The 21,289-nt window shown below is 43.6% G+C and overlaps 1 protein-coding gene across 1 annotated transcript in view; it reads left to right on the top strand.

The window, feature by feature from the left end:
• Positions 1 to 21,289, top strand: part of LOC126272624 (venom dipeptidyl peptidase 4-like) — a 348,387-nt gene that overhangs the window by 241,866 nt on the left and 85,232 nt on the right. Inside the window, exon 8 of the mRNA XM_049975582.1 lies at positions 17,084 to 17,193. Coding sequence (XP_049831539.1) covers positions 17,084 to 17,193 — 110 coding nt within the window. The remainder of the gene's footprint in view (positions 1 to 17,083; positions 17,194 to 21,289) is intronic.

Here is a 21,289-nt window from a genome sequence, read left to right as displayed (position 1 = left end):
TGGCGAGTGTGGACTGAGCAAGGGTTGTAAATTTGCACGGGCGCTGATAACCACACTGTTGAGCGCCCCACAAACCAAACATCATTGTCATCATCAACGAGATGAAATAATGGAAATGGCCATTGATGAAGTTACCATCGGTACCACGTCCTCAAACGATGATGACGATGATCTTGAATCAAACAAAAATGACAGTGACCTTTAGTGAACATCATTTTGACAATTACTTCACGCACAGTTAATTATACTTTGTAAACATTACTGCTGTTCTGTGGGTTTTGTCTTTCGATTCATAGTATCGAATTGTACATTCATCTACTTTCATTTTTCATTATTTTCGATAAATAAATAATACCTAGGCCGTAGGTAGGATGAATATTTAAACAAATTAGGTAGATTCCGATCCGACGGAGGTGTCACTTAAACCAGCAATATTACGGCGAGTGTCGCCTCCGATTTCACGTTTAGCACAAAATGCAGGAAGAAGCCGATGCTGCCTTTCCCTCACCTCTCCTCTCCCCTCGGCGGCCGAAACGCGGAGGCACAGCCGATACCGATAGCCACACGCATAAAGCAAGTTATAACCCTTCTAGTGTATTTTGGGATCTGACCTGTACCTATATTAAATTCATAACTGATACTTATCCATCCAGTGTATAATGCTTCTGATTTAGAAACTCGAAAACGGCCTACGGCCGAAGTTGTACCTTCGTACATTTACACTCATGCTCATAAATTAAGGATAGTTGCAGAATTTGGTGCCACACAACGTGACACTACACAAAACTGGCTCTAGTGGCATAGGTACATAGGGAACACACACGACACAGATCTGTAAGTCCATGGTATTGGTGAAAAGTTGAGAAAACCGTCCCGAAACACATGTGCTAAAAACGCCACTGTTTCCTGCGCATGTACCCCGACATCAATATGGGATATGATCACCATGCACACGTACACAAGCCGCACAACGGGTTGGCATACTCTGGACCAAGTGGTCGAGCAGCTGCTGGGGTATAGCCTCCCATTTTTGCACCAGTGCCTGTCGGAGCTCCTGAACCGTCCTAGGGGTTTGAAGACATGCAGCGATGCGTCGACCGAGAGCATCCCAGACGTGTTGGATGGGGTTTATGTCTGGAGAACAGGGAGGCCACTCCATATCTTCTGTTTCAAGGTACTCATACACAATGGCAGTTCGGTGGGGCCTTGCGTTATCATCCATTAGGAAGAAGGTGGGACCCACTGCACCTCTGGAAAGGTGGAGATACTGGTGCGAAATGACGTCCCGATACATCTGTTACAGTTCCTCTGTCAAAGACATGCAGGGGTTTACGTGCACCAATCATAATCCCACCCCACACCATCAAACCACGACCTCCATACAGGCCCCTTTTAAGGACATTAAGGCGTTGGTATCTGGTTTCTGGTTCACGCCAGATGAAAACCCGGGGAGCATCACTGTTCAGACTATAGCTGGTATCGTTCGTGAACATAACCAGGGACCACTGTTCCAATGACCATGTACTGTGTTCTTGACACCAGGCTTTACGGGCTCTTCCGTGACCAGGGGTCAGTCGCATGCACCTTGCAGGTCTCCGGGGGAATAAATCATTTCTGTTCAGTCGTGTGTAGACAGTGTGTCTGGAGACAGCTGTTGCAGTGGCTCCAGTAAGGTCCCGAGCAAGGCTACCTGCAATACTCCGTGGCCGTCTGCGGGAGATATGGGTCTTCTTGTGGTGTGGTATACTGTGGACGTCCCGCACTGTAGCACCTGGACTGCTGGAATCGTTGCCATAATCTTGAGATCACACTTTGTGGCACACGGAGGGCCCGTCCTACGACCTGCTGTTTTTGACCAGCCTCCAGTCGCCGTAGTATTCTAACCCTCATAACATCATCAATGTGTGTTCTTTGAGCCATTTTAAGCACATAGTCACCATTAGCACGTCTGAAAACGTCTGCACAATTACTCGCTACACCAACACACCTCTGTGTATGTGGACTGCTGCCAACGCCACCATGCGAAAACCGCAAGCCAGCCAGAGCGGCAGAGTGGTTCTAGGCGCTTCAGTCTGGAACCGCGAGACCGCTACGGTCGCAGGTTCGAATCGTGTCTCGGGCATGGATGTGTGTGATGTCCTTAGGTTAGTTAGGTTTAAGTACTAAGTTCTAGGGGACTGACGGCCTCAGATGTTAAGTCCCATAGTGTTCAGAGCCATTTGAACCATTTTTTTCGAAGACCGCAGTTCAAATGCATCGCATGGTCATACCCCGAGGTGATTTAAACCCACAAACTGCCCACCAGAGCGTTGTTTCACCATGTATCTGCATTATCGTTAATTTATGAGCATGGGTGTGTATTAAATTCATAAGTGATACTTATCCATCCAATGTATAATGGTTCTGATTTAGAAAGTCGAAAACGGTCTAAGGCGAAATTGTACCCTCGTACATCTAGTAAAGAGAACTGCAGCTCATGGTATCACGAACTGTTAATTCGTCACAGCTGCTGACCCTATCGGAATGAAAATATGGAATCAATGTGAATGTTTTGCATAATAGTCTGAAATTTGTTTGTCCTGAAAATTTACAAATAAAATTATACAAAGTACTCTCACCTCCTACACGGAACCACATCAGTAGCGAGGATTCTTATAAAAATCGATACAGTATCATCTGTAGACAATTTACACAAATGACGGGTACATATACACATGGGTTTATCGATAAAAAAATCTACCCGACGTGTCTGTATGTGGCATTACTTGGGCTTGATTCAACATAAAAGCCCTGTAACAGAGCACATCACAAGATGGGAAACTTTCCAAACGGTTAACCATTAACCATAAGGCCGAATACACGTGTACGAACGAAAGGAACAGTAAGCCAGGTTTCTCCTCAACATAGTAAATAACGAAAATTTGTTTTAAGCAATACATTTGGAAGATTACGATATTGAATTTTTAGTTGATTCAGGATATTCAGAGTATGAAATTTACTACAGAGATGCCACATATCTTATGTAGTAACCCGGGATGGGTTGCAACACACTTAGTGTGAAACTCACACTCAGATCATAGGTGACTCGGGAACTGAGCTCTCCTTCTCTCACACGCGAGCGGCTACTTGCAGGAGTGAGACAGCGCCTTGGTCAGACTGAAATCTTTCAGGTCTCTGTGATTGGAGATGGTGCAGAATGACTCAGATGTCAGGTTAAGGAGGCAGATGTGGCGATAAGAGAATGAAACTAGTGTGGTTTACTGGTCTGTTTTTAATGCTTCTTCACGTTTTTACAGTGCATGTGTTGATGAACACAGACGCTAGTTCATATCTGGACTCCTAAGATCCAATTAATGTAAATCTAATGCACAGATGAAGTCTGTAATTTCACGCTATTATTGACCAGTTACCTGATCAAAGAGTCACACCGGCCTAACACTCTATAAAGAACAAGGTACACACAGAATTCATAGCACAAATCATGAGAAGGAGACAGTTTCTACTTCTCTAGTCGAGCCCTTAGGTTCAGCTGCGCTTCACAATGGAAGTGACAAACAGATAACAGGCACGGACGGCCAGTGTGGCCGAGCGATTCTAGGCGCTACAGTCTGGAACCGCGCGAATGCTACGGTCGCAGGATGTGTGTGATGTCCTTAGGTTAGTTGGGTTTAAGTAGTTCTACGTTCTAGGGGACTGATGACCTCAGAAGTTAAGTCCCATAGTGCTCAGAGCCATTTTTTGAACACGCACGTTTATGCAAACGTACAAAAGGAACCACTTAATTGAATATGATTCCCAGCTGACATAGTTTCTGGTGTCTGGTGTTGATCAACCGAGGTACTGACTGGGTAAAACCGCTCTGCTAGCTATAACTGTGTTGCTTGGTGTTCGGTAGCTTCTACTGTATAGATGGTGACTCAACTGCGCCTGCCTATGGGTTGTATGCAACCTGCAACTCCTTCAAAAACTGCACTTGAAATTCTTATGGTCTTGCTACACACCAACCATTAGCTCTACAGAAGAAATGAACATGATATTTTTGTAAGAAATGTAATGTAGTTAAACTTTGTACTTTTTTTTTTTGAATAATCGAAATCTATGGCCTCTATCAAAAAGGTATCCTGGTACAAAATTTAACTACATTAAATTTCTTACAGAGAGGTCAGGTCCATTTTTTGCTGTAGGACTAATGACTCGTGTTTAGTGAGAGAGAGAATGTGAAAATATTGCATGTGCTATTTGAAGGTTATGGAAATGGCTTAAAACCCAACGGTAGGAGCAGCTCATTGTCACTGGGTACTGCATCTGGGCCGATTTGTTGAATGATGGTACGTGACTGCTTTGTTTTTTTTTGTGCTCAATTCGCAGTTGGCAAGTGTAAAATGAGCTGTTTCTTAATGCCTATAACGTCCTACTGGCCTGAAGAAAGTGACTAAATCTCTATCTGAGGTACCAGGCTTCACTGTTGATTTTGATGCGTAAGGTGATTTTATTTTTTATTTTTCTAATGATTTGATCATTACAGCTGCCTGCCACTGACCCAGCTGAGCACTGTGTCGAAATGACCTTCAATGGCAGATATGCTTCTTCAACGCTGTGCAACAGTTCATCAGTCGTAGAGCTGGAGAGTGGTAGCATACAATCTCTTGGGAAGACATGAGCAGGTGTTTTGAATGGCTGAGAGATCTGGGGAACGTGTTAGGCAAGGCAAAGGTGGAACGTACTACGTATTGAAGTAGGTAAGGACAACATGGGAAACATGCGGTCTTGCACCCTCTTACTCAAAATTAACGTTACAGACTCCTCTAAGTCAAGGCCCGGTCCTTGGCCTTAACACAGCTTGTGCCCAGATTTCTAGCTGTGCTAACCAGTGTTGACCTCATGGTGCGCTAGTTGTGCCCCCATACCATCACTCTAGGTACTGTGGCCGGTATGAGGGTGAAGAATACAGTCTGCGAGCATTCGTTCTCATTGGAGCCTCCACACAAGGACACGTCCAACGTGATGCTGCACACAGGACTGACAAGAAGGGCTTCCCAGCAGTGGGATCGAGTTTTTGAAACCATCTGTACGATTATGTAGGTTAAGACTCCGGGTATCACGCACTGCAGCCATTCATCCTGGTGTACTCTCATTTTCAAGTATCTAATGAAAAAAATAGAAATTTTGTGTGACACTCAATAACATCAAAAATGTGCTATCAAATAGTTTGGTTGTGTGGTGTAGCGTACACGATAGCAGCTTCACGTACAGGAGCTTGTGGTTTCGAGTTTTAGCAGGTGCAACACCTTTTTTACTTCCATTTGCTTGTCACATAATTTTAATCATAATATCAACTTCTTTATTTGCTCTGATTTTTCTTCCTATCATTGTTTTTCCACTTGAAATCTTCGTTCTTCTGTTCCTAATTAATTTAATATATTAATTTCGATTTAATATCTTCTGTTTTATCACCCTGTTTTTTCGTTCACATTATGGGGTTCATTATATCTATTTCTCATTTTGTTTGAATTTCATTACACTTCTAAATCCTTCTTTCATTGTAATCTTCATCTGAGGTGTTCAGTGCAATACGTATTTAGGTTATGTCTTGAATGTTTGTATGACGATTACCATGCAAAAATTTGCACTTCTAGTCACGAAAAGTGCGTTTTTCACACCACTGCGTAGTCAGCGTGATTAGATTATTGGGTGTTTTACTTTTTAACTGCCACATCTGAATTTTCAAATAATTGGATAATGTAATTAAATTCGTAATCACCAAGTTTCAGATCGGAAAAAGAATGATATAAAGAAAAAATGAAACAAACGGGAAAAGATTTATATCATGACTGAAATAATGTGACTAAGGAACAGAAATAAAAAAAATACATTTAAACCAATTAATTCAATAAAATTAATGATAAAGTAATTTCGAAAAAGATTAAAAAATAAAAACGTACTACAGCTGACGAGACTCGAACGTCCAAGCTCTTGCATGTGAAGCTGTTAGCCTACCCATTGACTTCTATTTTTTTTAACACTATTGGGCAACCCGCAAAATTTAGATCTTTTTTCGTCAGTTTCTCGCAAACGAGAGCCCACAAGGTGAATGGCTGCAGGGGGATCTTAACCTACAACACTGTATATTTGAAATTACAATGAAATGAACACCCTTAGCTGCTTACAAGCGTTGACATACGTCAACGGGGACAGACCAAAATGTGTGCCCCGACTGGGACTCGAACCCGGGATCTCCTGCTTACATGGCAGACGCTCTTCCCATCTGAGCCACCGAGGACACAGATGATAGCGCGATTGCAGGCATTTATGTGTGGCACGCCTCCCGCGAAACCCACATTCTCAACGTATTGTGCCGCACTACATTCGTGGTGCCCCCGCCCATTATACTCATTACTCGCGGCGCAGGGCACTACGAATGTAGTGCGGGACAATACGTTGAGAATGTGGGTTTCGCGGCAGGCGTGCCAGAGGTAAATCCCTGCAGTTGCGCTATACTCTGTGTCCTCGGTGGCTCACATGGATAGAGCCTCTGCCATGTAAGCAGGAAATCCCGGGTTCGATTCCCGGTCGGGGTACACATTTTCATCTGTCCCCGTTGACGTATATCAACGCCTGTAAGCAGTTAAGGGTGTTCATTTCATTCTAACGAGTTGCTTGTACGCCAAACTTTCAGGAAACATTCCTCACTCACAAAGAAGAAAATATGTTATGTGGACATGTGTCCGGAAACGCTTACTTTTCATGTTACAGCTCATTTTATTACTAGTCTTCAAATCACATTAATCATGGAATGGAAACACACAGCAACAACTTTGTTAGAGGAAATGTTCAAAATGTCCTCCGTTAGCGAGGATACATGCATCCACCCTCCGCCGCATGGAATCCCTGATGCGCTGATGCAGCCCTGGAGAATGGCGTATTGTATCACAGCCGTCCACAATACGAGCACGTAGTCTCTACATTTGGTACCGGGGTTGCGTAGACAAGAGCTTTCAAATGCCCCCATAAATGAAAGTCAAGAGGGTTGAGGTCAGGAGAGCGTGGAGGCCATGGAATTGGTCCGCCTCTACCAATCCATCGGTCACCGAATCTGTTGTTGAGAAGCGTACGAACAATTCGACTGAAATGTGCAGGAGCTCCATCGCGCATGAACCACATGTTGTGTCGTAAAGGCACATGTTCGAGCAGCACAGGTAGAGTATCCCGTATGAAATCATGATAACGTGCTCCATTGAGCGTAGGTGGAAGAACGAACCTAAAATGAGCTCTAACATGGAAATTAAGCGTTTCCGGACACATGTCCACATAACATCTTTTGTTTATTTGTGTGTGAGGAATGTTTCCTGAACGTTTGGCCGTACCTTTTTGTAACAGCCTGTATATATACTGCATCTTTGGTGTGAAAAAAGTCGATCTTACAGCTGAGGGCCTCTTCTTGTGAGGTTCATCTGAAAAGACTCCATGGTCTCACTCTGTGTCCAGTGTTGTCGTTGGGTGCACGACTGTCAGCTGTCGGTCTCCGCTGCTGCGTCGAGGAACCTGCAAACAGCGGTCGCCGTGCTGACGGTTGGTGCTGCTCCAGACATGGCCGCAATGTCCGCGTGGAAACTTGTCCCGCTGCAAACAAGCTCATTTTGTGACTCGACGGCGTGGTTCTACGATCCTGGACCGCAGAGCATGCAACACGTCTCTCCTCTCGAGCGCTAGGCAAGCAGGGCCACTGACAACCTGCGTGGTGTTGAGTATGGCACTCCTGCATCCGCTGATTTCATATTCGCTTGACAGTAGTGGGACAGGACTAGTAGCAGCTTCCCGTACGATAAGTCGCAGTGTCGACGGGCTACAATACTGCCGCTGTCGAATTTCGTCACGAGGTGATAGCCGTTTATCCTTCCTACATGAGGCATAACACGATCTTCCATCAAATAAACAGCGTTCAGATTCGATTTTTAAATACAAAACCTGTTGCGTAATCTTTCTTACATATAGAATGTACTGCGTTTTCCCATAAGTTTAATAAACACAACAGATACGCAAAATATCAACAATATATTCTCCCTCGCTATTTACAACAGTTTGCCAACGCTGCGGTAACTTTTCGATTCCGCGACTGCAGAAATCACATGGCTCTGGGTCGAAGAACTCATCGCGCTGTGTTCGGAGAGCATTTCTAACCGGTGTAATGTTGTTGCTTTAATTTGTTATGTGAAAGCGGTGCTGACAGACAATAAAAGCGGGTTAAAAGCTGTGAGCTATCTGAGGAAGTTAACGTTGTATTACTGAGCAACTGTTTCACCATGTATCCAGTCTAGCTCACCAAATTTCCAACCAGACTAACATTAATTATAATCTTTTAATAGTCATACGAAAACCGGTGATACGTATATAAAAAAGAGAATTTAAATAAAAAGAAATAAATCAGTTTATATTTGGAAATTTATTTTAACATTGATCATTGGAATTTCAGCATATTTAACTTGAGTCATAACTAAGCTGGTGCCTTATTTAGGATTGTGAAAATGTGGGTTTGTAATCTTACGGAACACATCAAATAGGGAGCCAAGATTGGGAGACTGCATACAACACTACATTCATAAAATAACACACGAAGAACATTGAAACATATGCAAGAGGAAGTTAACCACAACCAACCGATTCAATTTTCACCTAAAGAAGTTACATTCGTAGCGCAATCCTGTCCGTCATGTAATTACCACACACTGGTATACTAAATTCATACTAACTCTCTGTGAAATCTTCCCGAAAAGAATAGCTGAGGGTTACTTTGATGATTACACCACATGCTTCACGTGGTCAACTTGGTTTACACAAAGAGTGTACTCCACAATAATGTTGATAATTAAAATAAATTAGATCGAAAAGCCATTTACAAAACAAAAACCTCGAACTGGTTACTATCGTCTTACTATTAACCTGATGGGTCAAACAATTGTATAAGCACGTGGTACTGGTCTTACAAAGTACACCCCACGTGGGTTGAACATAAAGAAAAGTTGCTATATTGAAAAATATTGTTAAGACGAGACGTTATAATCTCACGCACATTCGCATTTAAGATTGATGATCTTAGTTAGAGTTACTGATCAACTTTACTCACAAAGTAGTGACAAAGCAACTACCGGAAGATATTCTGAACTGTACACTCGAATCACACTGCGATGCAATTTAAGATAACATTACGTATTTTAGAGCTAAACTTGAAATAATGGTGATTAAATTTTCAGTTAGGCTGAACTTAAGAAATCCATTGTCCTACGGACTTTGCAGACACGCGTTTAGCCGGAGATCTTAGCACTTCAGACGCTCGCCGCGGACAGACTGACCTGCGCTCCTACCAAGGGTGTTTCCGTATACAAAACGGAAGTGACCAGAGGGGCAGCTTCCTATACCAACATGACAAGGGACGGACAGAACCATACTAAGGATAGAAACCTCTTTGCTTTTAGAAAGCGTAGCTACCTGTTCCAACGTTGGTCCTACTGTTCTCTAGCAGACAGGCTTGTCTGCTACCATCCAGCATGCAACTAGAAATACATTTGCTCATTCATCCTCTCACACAGGAGGGAAGGGGGATGACAGTATCTTATCATATACAGTATATAAAAGAAAGCGGATGTAGGTTCCGTATGAGACTGTGTGACATTAATTACATATAAACTGTGTTTTAAAGTGTAGTAGTGTGACAGATCGTTCTTGTTTATGTGTAGAAGTAACACGTTCCACTGCAGATACCTTTCACCGGGAAGGATATTTCTTGAAAGTTGTTCGATAGAGAGCATAAAACGTGAAAATCTGAGAAGGCAAGATCCGATCAATAAGGTGGGTGCTTAATGGCTTCCCAACCGAGCTCCTACAAGGTGTTTTTTGTCGGTCTAGCAGGGTGCGGGCGAGCATTATCGTGGATAAAGCATCACTTCACGCAATCTTCCTGGTCGTTGGTCTTGGACTGCGTCTACAAGACGTGCAAGTCGTTAACAATACATGTTATCTGTGATTGCTACACCTTGGGAAAGCAATTCGTTGCACACCGCACCGCTGCTGTTCCGCCATGTACATAAAATTATCTTTCGTGGATAAGCACAGCTCTTTGTACGGGGAGTTGCTGCTTTGTTTGGGTTCCACCAATCCTTTCTTTTTCTTGTGTCAGCGTAAAAATGCCATTTCTCGTTACTAGTAGCGACACAGGATAGGAATGGTCGGTGTTGTTCATGAGTCACTTGATGATGAGCAATCAGAGACGCTGACGGGCCCACCGGCCGTTTTGTGTGACTTTGGCTTAGAGCACGCGGTACCGATATACCCACTTTGTGGACCTTCCCCTCTGCATGAAAATGTCGCACGGTAATGGAATGATCTCAGTTCATCACATCTGCCAGTTCTTGAGTACTATGACTTGGATCATTGTGTACTGATGCGTTTAAGCGACCTTCATTGAACCTCGAAAGTCTTACTGAACATGGAGAGTCACTAATGTCAAAACGATCCTCCTTAAAACAAGAAGACCATTATCTAGCCGTGCTGCGTCCAGTGGCATTATTTCCTCGGAGGAACTCCATCAAAAGATAATGTCGGATACGGGCTAATTTCTCCTCTTGCCACTCCATTTTTCTAGCGTCCACAGCTCCACTCACATCTCCAAATGACAAAATGTAACCTCAAATAACAACAGTGAACTACATAAAAATATAACAGTGATAAATAAACCCATAGCAACCGGAAGACCAACATTCAAAACAAAAACGCTACGAAATAATGAACCAACCTAATACTACACGTTTTCTTGTTCTCTTCTAAGTGTGTCATTGTTTTTATGTCCACAGAAACCTCTCCGCATTTTCTGGCAGCGTCCTGAGATCCTCTCTTCTGTAATTATCTCATGTTCTCAATATATACGATGATTCAGCTGTCCCTACCAACGGGTTTTACGCAACTCGCCATACCTTTAAATACCACTCGAAAGATTGTTATATTCTTTTAATCACTACGTGCAAATCATTTGTCCTACAGAAAACAATTAAGACGACGACCCTGCAGTACATTTAATGTAGTTAAATTTTATTCTGGGATCCGTTTCCGCTAGAGAAACTAATCTTCCAATTATTCAAGAAAAACTTACAATGGTGACCTTGAAAGACGTTTTTCTTGAATTAAGGGAAGGTTTACTATCTTTTGGTTCAAAAAATCGATTTTTTTAAAATTGCTTTTTTGGAACCTAGAAGTGTTTAGAAGCCACCCCTGAAAAGGTTTTTCCGAGTACGGAACGGAAATGTTTGATATTCGCGGTTGAACAAAAAAAAAAAAAAAAAAAAAAATACACCTGCCTGAAACAGGTCTTTTCACGCACCTTTTTTTTATTTCGGAGGACGAGCTATTGTACCCGTGCTTGGGAGGAAACACACAAAATTCAAATGAAAGTTTGAATGCGTGTGTTTGGGAGCTAGCCCCCAAGTATTTGCATTCTGGTGCAAAGACTGTGGAGATTGCTACTTTCCTGGCAGTGAGCAGCTTCAACGAAGCTAACTAAATTGTCTAGGAGTTGTATCACTTTTATTCCGATCCATCAACTATAAATAGTTTTACTTAGCCGACGAAGTAAAAAAATCAATGTTAAAAATCCTTTTTTTTTCAAATTGCCGCCATTTTGTTTCCTATGGTCTAAATGACTTGAAACAGGTACAACTCCTAATGAATCTTATATATTTCGCTAACGTCAACTCAATTTTGATTTCAGAACAGCCAGTACACCTGTGACATACCGCGCGGGGAGGTCTACATCGAAATTTTGTTTAGTTCCGATGGCACTTCCGCCTTCACTCTTAGACATTACCCGTCGAAAAAATTTCAGTTTGTAGAGGAAATATCAATAAACATTTTGACCAAATTTTACATTGATCTCTATAACACATCCTGAGAAAAAAATTCTCATAGAAAAAGCTTTTTTCGGGCCAAAGATAGTAAACCTCCTCTTAAGTAGAAAACGCTGCCTTCCGGCGCAGACGTCACCTAGTACAAAATTTAACTTCATTAAATTTCCTACAAAAGGATCGGTTCATTTTTTCTCTAGAAGTAATATTTTGTGCGTAACGAGCGAGAGAATACGAAAATCTCGCGCGTGATTTTTGTAGGCGTTCCGGGGTCCATAAAACGTATTGGCAGGGCCACCTAAATCACTCTGTATCCTACAGAGTCACGCAAATATGTGTCTACAAATTCACTATTCAATCGTTAACTTTGTTAACAATTTTTTTTAAAATTCATATGGTTATATTTTGTGTTCTGCAATTACTTGTCTTTCTTAATAATTATTTAACATGTTCTGTATCATGCAGTGAAACATCATCGGAGGTAGTCGAGGTTGCTTTTCCGTATCGCATATAAAAAACGTCTTCCTCAAAAGCAGCTGTTTATTGAATGCATGGGGTAATATAAGGTCACCGCGGCCGCTGTCATTTGAAAAAAAAAATAAAAATAAAAAAAGCTGAGTGAAGTTCTCATCAATGGAATTTGAAAGATGTAATGCATAGAACTATTACCCTGTATCCCTCAAGAGGACATCCAGAAACTATCATTCAACGCCAAGCCATGTAACTACTTGCATAAGGACCACAGGCAGACCAAAGTTCTTTTGAAAAAAGAAAAATATTTTGAAACTGTAATAATTTGTTTGTCTGTACATGCACATCACATATACAAATTTACGTCCCGTTCATATAATTCTTTCGTTGTCCATAATTTTTTTTGTCTTCGAGTGGTTCATGGTGTGGGTTCCTGTAGTCATGTCCTAGTTCATGAACCACTGGCAACGTATGAGTGGTCAAGTAAGTGGTCCCGACAGTCGGGATACCAGTTACTTTGGAATAAGGCTGGGCATCTCGGGCATATTCTGAGTCGTGGTCACCTTTGTGCTCATACGGCAAAGACTACCAAATCCACCGGTTAGTCCCTCAACCGTTAGGAGTAAAACCCAATGGGACTCGGGCAAGTAAGGCTAGCAACCTGCTTCCTCGGTACTTTAAATATGATGCTGGCAACAATCAGAGCAAAATGCCTCGGACCTTTCGAGGTGGCGGAGTCCCACCTCTATCTAACTGACAAAGCAGGGACTCCTAAGATACGACTTGGCAAACAAATGGTAATGAGATAGGGAGCTATTAATATCAATGGGGGCTACTCTGGGAGGAAGGTAGAGCTGGCAGAGGCTGCAAATAAGATGGGGCTGGACGTTTTAGCTGTTAGTGACATTCGGGTAAGGCGTGAGAAAGAAGAGGAAGTGGGAGAATACTAGGTCTACCTGTCAGGAGTCAAATCAGGAATAGCACAATGGGGTGCAGGGCTTTACATCAGGAAAGAAATGGAACCCAGCGTAGTTGCAATAAGGTATGTAAACGACCGACTGATGTGGATAGATTTGACAGTGTCTAGCAAGAAAATTAGGATTGTGTCAGTATATTCGCATTGTAAAGGGACAGATCAAGAGAAGATGGATAGTTTTTGTGAGGCACTCAGTGATGTAGTTGTTAAAGGACAAGGACAGTGTTCTGCTCATGGGTGATTTTAACGCCAGGATTGGAAATCGAACAGAAGGGTATGAAAAGATTATGGGTAAATTTGGAGAGGATATAGAGGCCAATAGAAACGGGAAACAACTCTTGGATTTCTGTGCCAGTATGGGCTTAGTAATCACAAACTCCTTTTTTAAACATAAGAACATTCACCGGTATACTTGGGAAGGTAGGGGAACCAGATCTGTCATTGACTATATAATAACAGATCAGGAATTCAGGAACGCTGTGAGGGACACACGTGTATTCAGGGGATTCTTTGATGACCCTGATCATTATTTAATCGGCAGTGAAATTGGGATTGTAAGGCCGAAAGTGCAGGAGGTCAGATCCGTATGTAAGAGGATAAGAGTGGAGAAACTTCAGGATAAGGAAATCAGGCACAAGTACATAACAGCGATCTCAGAAAGGTACCAGTTAGTTGAATGTAGTCAATTACAGTCATTGGAAAAGGAGTGGACTAGGTACAGAGACACAGTACTAGAAGTGGCTAAAGAATGTCTTGGAACAGTAGTGTGTAAAAGTAGGATGAAGTAAACAGCTTGGTGGAATGACATAGTCAAGACAGCCTGTAAGAGGAAAAAGAAGGCATATCAAAAATGGCTACATGCTAGAACTCAGGTAGACAGAGTAAGTTATGTTGAAGAAAGAAACAAAGCCAAACAGATAATTGCAGCATCCAAGAAGAAATCTTGGGAAGACTTTGGAAGCAGGTTGGAGACTATGGGTGAAGCTGCTGGAAAACCATTCTGGAGTGTAATTAGCAGTCTTCGAAAGGGAGGTAAGAAGGAAATGACAAGAATTTTATAAGTGGGCTATGCTCCAGACTGAACGCTGAAAGGCATAATCAGTCTTAAATGATGAGGCATAGCGTCCGAGTTTCGAAAAAATGTCGTCGACGCAATCCAGAAGACTGTTTGGGCAGATAAATTCGATAACTATCGCATAATAGGCTTAAAGGCTCATGCATCCAAGCTATTGAAAAGAGTAATGTACAGTAGAGTGGAAAATAAAATTGAGGAACTGTTAAATGGCGATTGGCTTTAGTAAAGGTAGAGGCACCAGAAAGGCAGTTCTGACGTTGTGGTTGGTAGTAGAAGCTAGACAAACTCATAGGATCTCTCGACTTAGAGAAAATGCTTGACAATGTGAAATGGTGTAAGATGGCCCACCTTTATCCTTGATGGCAGCATCCACTCTCTCAGGCATACGTTCAATTAGGTGCTGGAAGGTTTCTTGGGGAATGGCAGCCCATTCTTCACGGAGTGCTGCACTGAGGAGAGGTATCGATGTCGACCGGTGAGCCGGCCGGAGTGGCCAAGCGGTTCTAGGCGCTACAGTCTGGAACCGCGAAACCGCTACGGTCACAGGTTCGAATCCTGCCTCAGGAATGGATGTGTGTTAGGTTTAAGTAGTTGTAAGTTCTAGGTGACTGATGACCTTAGAAGTTAAGTCCCATAGTGCTCAGAGCCATTTGAACCATTCGGCCGGTGAGGCCTGGCACGGTCGGCGTTCCAAAACATCCCAAAGGTGTTCTATAGGATTCAGGTAAGGACTGTGTGCAGCCCAGTCCATTACAGGGATGTTATTGTCGCGTAACCTCTCCGCCACAGGCCGTGCATTATGAACAGGTGCTCGATCGTGTTGAAAGATGCAATCGCTGTCCCCGAATTGCTCTTCAACAGTGGGAAGCAAGAAGATGTTTGAAACATCATTGTAGGCCTGTGCTGTGATAGTACCACGCAAAACAACAAGGGCTGCAAGCCCCCTCCATGAAAAACACTACCACATCATAACACCACGGCCTCCGAATTTTACTGTTGGCACTACACACGCTGGCAGATGATGTTCACCGGGCATTCGCCATACCCACACCCTGGCATCGGTTCGCCACATCGTGTACCGTGATTCGTCACTGCACATAACGTTTCTCCACTGTTCAGTTGTACAATGTTTACGATCCTTAGACTAAGCGAAGCGTCGTTTGGCATTTACTGGCGTGATGTGTGGCTTATGGGCAGAAGCTCGACCATGAAATCCACGTTTTCTCACCTCCTGTCTAACTATCACAGTACTTGCTGTGGATCCTGATGCAGTTTGGAACTCCTGTGTGATGGTCTGAATAGATGTCTGCCTATTACACATTACAACCCTCTTCAGTCAACAGACGAGGTCAGCCTGTACGCTTTTGTGCTGAACGTGTCCCTTCACGTTTCCACTTCACTATCACATCGGAAACAGTGGACCTAGGGATGTGTAGGAGTGTGGAAATCCCGCGTACAGACGTGCGACATAAGTGACACCTAGTCACCTGACCACGTTCGAAGTCCGGAGCGCCCCATTCTGCTCTCTCACGATGTCTAATGACTACTGAGGTCGATGATATGGAGTACCTGGAAGTAGGTGGCAGCACAATGCGCCTAATATGAAAAACGTATGTTTTTGGGGATATCTGGATACTTGTGATCAAATAGTGTATATTTGTAAAGGTTTTTTCTGGCCTTAGTTGTGGTCCAAGCTATTTCCAAATACAGCCTTTTTTTAAAGCAACGATTCTTCTTGAGATAGATAGATAGCTGCAAACATCCTCAGGTTTCTATGTCCCTCCTATTAGTATGTCGAGAGTTGCTGGGGAAGAACGATTTTTGAGGGCGCTGGCAGATGTTGAGACGGAGACAGGTAGGACGTCTTAATGTGCAGCTGATATTCCGCATTTGTTTTCTGGTTTACCAAATCTTTCAGACATGCTCCTGTGTAGTTGGTTGTGTAGGTAAGTGTATCAGGAGAAGCTCAAATGCTTACTAGCTGATGGATGTTGGATAGGCAACAATACATTACTACATCTAAGCCACGACTGAAAACGTATGTATTGCACCCGTGCAAATTTGAATTACTAGTAAATGCTACTAACGTAACGAAAGATGATCTAAACTGACGGGCATTTCGGAGTGATATTCTAAATATAACACTGCTTACTAACAAGAGAATTTCTTAATAACTTTAATAAATAGGTAAAAATCAGACAAAGAAGTTTAAACATTGGCTAGACATTTTGTTGCTGATGGTGATGAAGGTGGACCATTCGAGTAATTGCATGACACGTGAAATGTGAAACTGCTTTTTATAAACCAAAGTAATTTGTAGATGAAAACCGAAGTTGCACCTTATCCTCTCATTACGAAATGTTAAAAATCTCCATCACTGCACTGAGAGCAAAGAGAAATATTTTTATTAGTTTCTGCGCATTCCACTTCGTTTTCAGCATCTGCAATTTCTAAATTTTGTAAGTAAAATAATACTTTTTTCCTAAAAATCTGCTGTTGTTACAGTGTGGAGTTGGAGGAAAGGAAGATTGTACTTTGATAAATGCAGTGATGAATCGTAAGTAAAATACGCTGACATTTCAGTTGCTAAAATGTCCTCAGCATTCGTATACACGACAGCAGAACCCTTTTCCTATCAGAGATACTGGGGAATAACTGCTATTGCCGTTGCAGCCGGGCACGCCGAACTCCAGAGTAACGCTGAAGTTGGCAACATTGCCTGCTGCCGGCGAAGCCTCCGTAACCGTCCAGCAGCTCGTGGGTCCCACAGACGTCCTCGGCAAGTGAGTACTCCGCAGTATTGTTCTCCTATCCAGTTATGTCTTGCAACTCTGAGGAATCAGTTTCGTCAGCACAATTTACACTGAACTGGCAAAAGTCATGGGATACCTCCTAATATCACGTCGGACCTCCTTGAACCGGGCGTAGTGCAATCACTCCGCGTGGCATGGACTCAAGTCGTTGAAAGTTCCGTGCACAAATAATGAACCATGTTGTCTCTACAGCCGTCCATAAATGGGAAAGTGTTGCCGGTGCAGGGTGCTGTGCACCAACTGACCTTAAGATTATGACCCATAAATGTTAAGTGCGATCCACGTCCGACTATCTGGGTGGCCAAATCATTCTCTCGAACTGTCCAGCCTCGAACGACTGGGGCCCGGTGACATGATGTAGTGTCATCCGTAAAAATGGTCTCATTGTTTGATAACATAAAGTCCGTGAATGGCTGCAAATATTCTCCAAGTAGCCGAACATAAGCAAGACACAGCCCACATCACCAGGGAACCACCAAAAGCTTCACAGTGCCTTGTTGACATCTTGTGTCTCTGGCTTCGTGGGGTCTGGGCCGCACTCGAATCCTACTATCAGCTCATACCGACTGAAATCGGGACTCCTCTGACCAGACCACGGTTTTCCAGACGCCTAGGGACCAACGAAAATGGCTAGGAGTCCAGGAAAGGCGCTGCAGGCGATGTCGTGCTGTTAGCGAGGCACTTGCTCCGGCCGTAGCCAATGAACGTCAGATTTCACCTCACTGTCCTAACGGATACGTTCGTCGTACTTGTATGTTAGCACTGAGAACTCTACACAAACGCTGCTGCTCTCGGTCGTTAAGTGAAGGCCATCGGCCAGTGCGTTGTCCACGGTGAGAGGGAACACTTGAAATTTGGTATTGTCGGCACACTCTTGACACTGTGGACCTCGAAACATTGAAATCCCTATCGATTTACCAAACTGAACGTCCCAAGCGTCTGCCTCCAACTACAGTTCGCGCTTAAAGTCTGTTAATTCCCGTCGTGAGGCCATAATCACATCGGATACCTTTCCACATGATGACAGCTCAGCCAATGCACTGCCCTTTTACACCTTGTGTACGCGATACTACCGCCATCGTTATATGTGCACATCGCTATCCCACGACTTTTGTCTCCTCAGTGTACCTCGGAAACAAGTCGAAGTAATTCTAATGTAGCCGGCCGGAGTGGCCGGGCGGTTCTAGGCGCTACATTGTGGAACCGCGCGACCTCTATGGTCGCAGGTTCGAATCCTGCCTCGGGCATGGATGTGCGTGACGTCCTTAGGTTAGTTAGGTTTAAGTAGTTCTACGTTCTAGGGGACTGATGACCTCAGAAGTTAAATCCCATAATGCTCAGAGCCATTTTAATTCTAATGTAGAAAATAATTAGAAACTATACACATGGTTTCAGCCTGTGTTTCATTTTTTCCATTAGTCACTAAAATATTTCAGCCTGTGTTTCATTTTTCCATTAGCCACTAAAATATTTACGGCGTTACATATGATTTGCCATCCAGCCTGATACAGTATTTGTACCTCTCGAGCAGCAAGAAAGTCCTTGATACAGTTCTGCATTCCAGTCTCCCACCCACTCTTTACACGCACACACTTACGTTACTGTGATTCTTCCATTCTCCTGGCGTATTTCTTGCTCGAACAGTCCACGGGTGTGCTGCGGTGCATAGTGTCCTACTGGCGCAATATTTCGGCGATCAGACCTGTCGCCATCGTCAGGTGCGCTGACTAGCTGAGCTCCTGAGGGCGGGCGGCCGTCCTAAATCCCCTTCCCCCTGCGCCCGTTACTTACGTTACTGTGTGTGTTGTTCCCCTTGTTTGTATCCGGCAGTCCCTATCACGTCATCCTCAGCACACCAACCGCCTAATATCCACTGTAGCGCCAGGCGTGTGTTGTGGTTTTATCCCCTACACACTCAATATGTCAATACCAGAGACGCGTCTCTCCCGCTCAACTCCTTCCGAAAACCAATGACACCGAGTTTATTTCCCTACAGAAATGATAGATTTCTCTTCGTTTACACCTAAAAATGAGGTACATCACCGATTGTACTCCCGAATTAGGGAATGAAACATAGCACCAACTTATTCTAGTTCATTTCCATCCTATTGTTCAGCCGTTCTCCAACGTTTGGTAGGCTCTCGTGCTTGTCGTATTCCGCCTTCCACGACTTCATAGCTGTTCTTACTTTTATTCCACGACAAAACCGCTCACTGTCACCGCAGTCGTTTTAACTTCATTCAACGTGGATTCGTATTCTAACTGTTTGTGAGTTGTGGAAAGCTATCTGCACCGGACGAATTGCCTGTGAGATTCTACAGATTTTATGCAAAAGAATTTGATCCCTTTCTACCAGTAGTTTACCACAATCAATAGAGCAACGAAGGTTACATTCTTTATTTCCTTTTTTTTAGCTTGCTTTATTTGTCACCACAGAGCAACGAACAATGCCACAAATTGCAAAACTTTTTGTAACGCAATACATACGTATAAACTGAATCTTAGCCAGAATATAACTAATTACAGCATTAATAGCCGATCATTCATATACACTGAAGAGTCAAAGAAGCTGGTACACCTGACTAATATCGTGAAGGGCCTTCGCGAGCACGCAGAAGTGCAGCAACACGATGTGGCATGGAGTCGAGTAATGTCTGAAGTAGTGCTGGAGGGAAGTGACACCATGAATCCTGCAGGGCTGTCCATAAATCCGTAATAGTACGAAGAGTTGCAAATCTCTTCTGAACAGCACGTAGCAAGGCACCCCACATATTCTCAATAATGTTCATGTCTAGGGAGTTTGGTGGCCAGCGGAAGTGTTTAAACACAGAAAAGTTCTCCTGGAGCCACTTTATGGCAATTCTTGGCGTGTGGGATGTCGCATTGTCCTGTTGGAATTTCTCAAGTCCTCGGAATGCATAGTGGAGATGAAAGGATGCAAGTGATGAGACGAGATACGTACGCAAGTGTCACCTGTCACCTGTCAGAGTCGTATCTAGACGTATCAGGGGTCCCATATCACTCCAACTGCACACGCCACACACCATTACAGAGCCTCCACCAGCTTGAACAATCCCCTGCTGACATGCAGGGTCCATGGATTGATGATGCCTCCATACCCGAACACGCCCATCTGCTCGATACAATTTGAAACGAGACTCGTTCGATCAGGCAACACGTTTCCAGTCATCAACTGTCCAATGTCGGTGTTGACGGCCCAGACGAGGCGTAAAGCTTTGTGTCGTGCAGTCGTCAATGGTACACGAGCCGGCCTTTGCCTCCGAAAGCCCATATCGATGATGTTTCGTTGAATAGTTCGCACGCTGACACTTGTTGATGGCCTAGCACTGAAATCTGCAGCAATTGGCGGAAGGGTTACAGTTCTGTCTAATTGAACGATTCTCTTCAGTCATCGTTGGTCCCGTTCTTGCAGGATGTTTTTCCGGCCCCAGCGATGTCGGGGATTTGATATTTTAGCGGATTTGTAATATTCACGGTAGACTCATGAAATACTCGTACTGCAAAATTCCCACTTCATCGCTACCTCGGAGATGCTGTGTCCCATCGCTCTTGCACCGACTACAGCACCACGCTGAAACTCGCATAAATGTTGATGACCTGCCATCGTAGCAGCAGTTAGCAATCTAAAAACTGTGTCACAGACTTGTTGTCTTGTATAGGCGTTGCCGACCGCAGCACCATATTCTGTCTATTTACATAAATCCGTATTTGAATATCCATGCCTATACCAGTTTCTTTTGCGCTTCAGTGTACGAGTATTAATAATATTGTCTCTATGAGTAACCATAACCGTGTCATGGGACGTAAAGGCTTCGGGCGCCTCCTTGCACTGACCGTCGCACATGTGAAGATACAATATGGTGAAGGAGAATTCCTGTGCCGCGCGAAGAACAATCGTTAGCTCATGTATCAGTTGTACTTCCGAGCTACAGCTATAAAAATGTTTCCTCCGGGCCGGATTCGAACCGACGATCTATGGATTTCTGCTTGCAGAGCTTATACAGCCCATCTAAATTCTTCAAGTCTTTGGTTCTGGTTTAAATTT

This window comes from Schistocerca gregaria, chromosome 5 (assembly GCF_023897955.1).
Source record: "Schistocerca gregaria isolate iqSchGreg1 chromosome 5, iqSchGreg1.2, whole genome shotgun sequence".
Taxonomy (NCBI): domain Eukaryota; kingdom Metazoa; phylum Arthropoda; class Insecta; order Orthoptera; family Acrididae; genus Schistocerca; species Schistocerca gregaria.
This window is presented reverse-complemented; position numbering and strand designations above follow the sequence as displayed.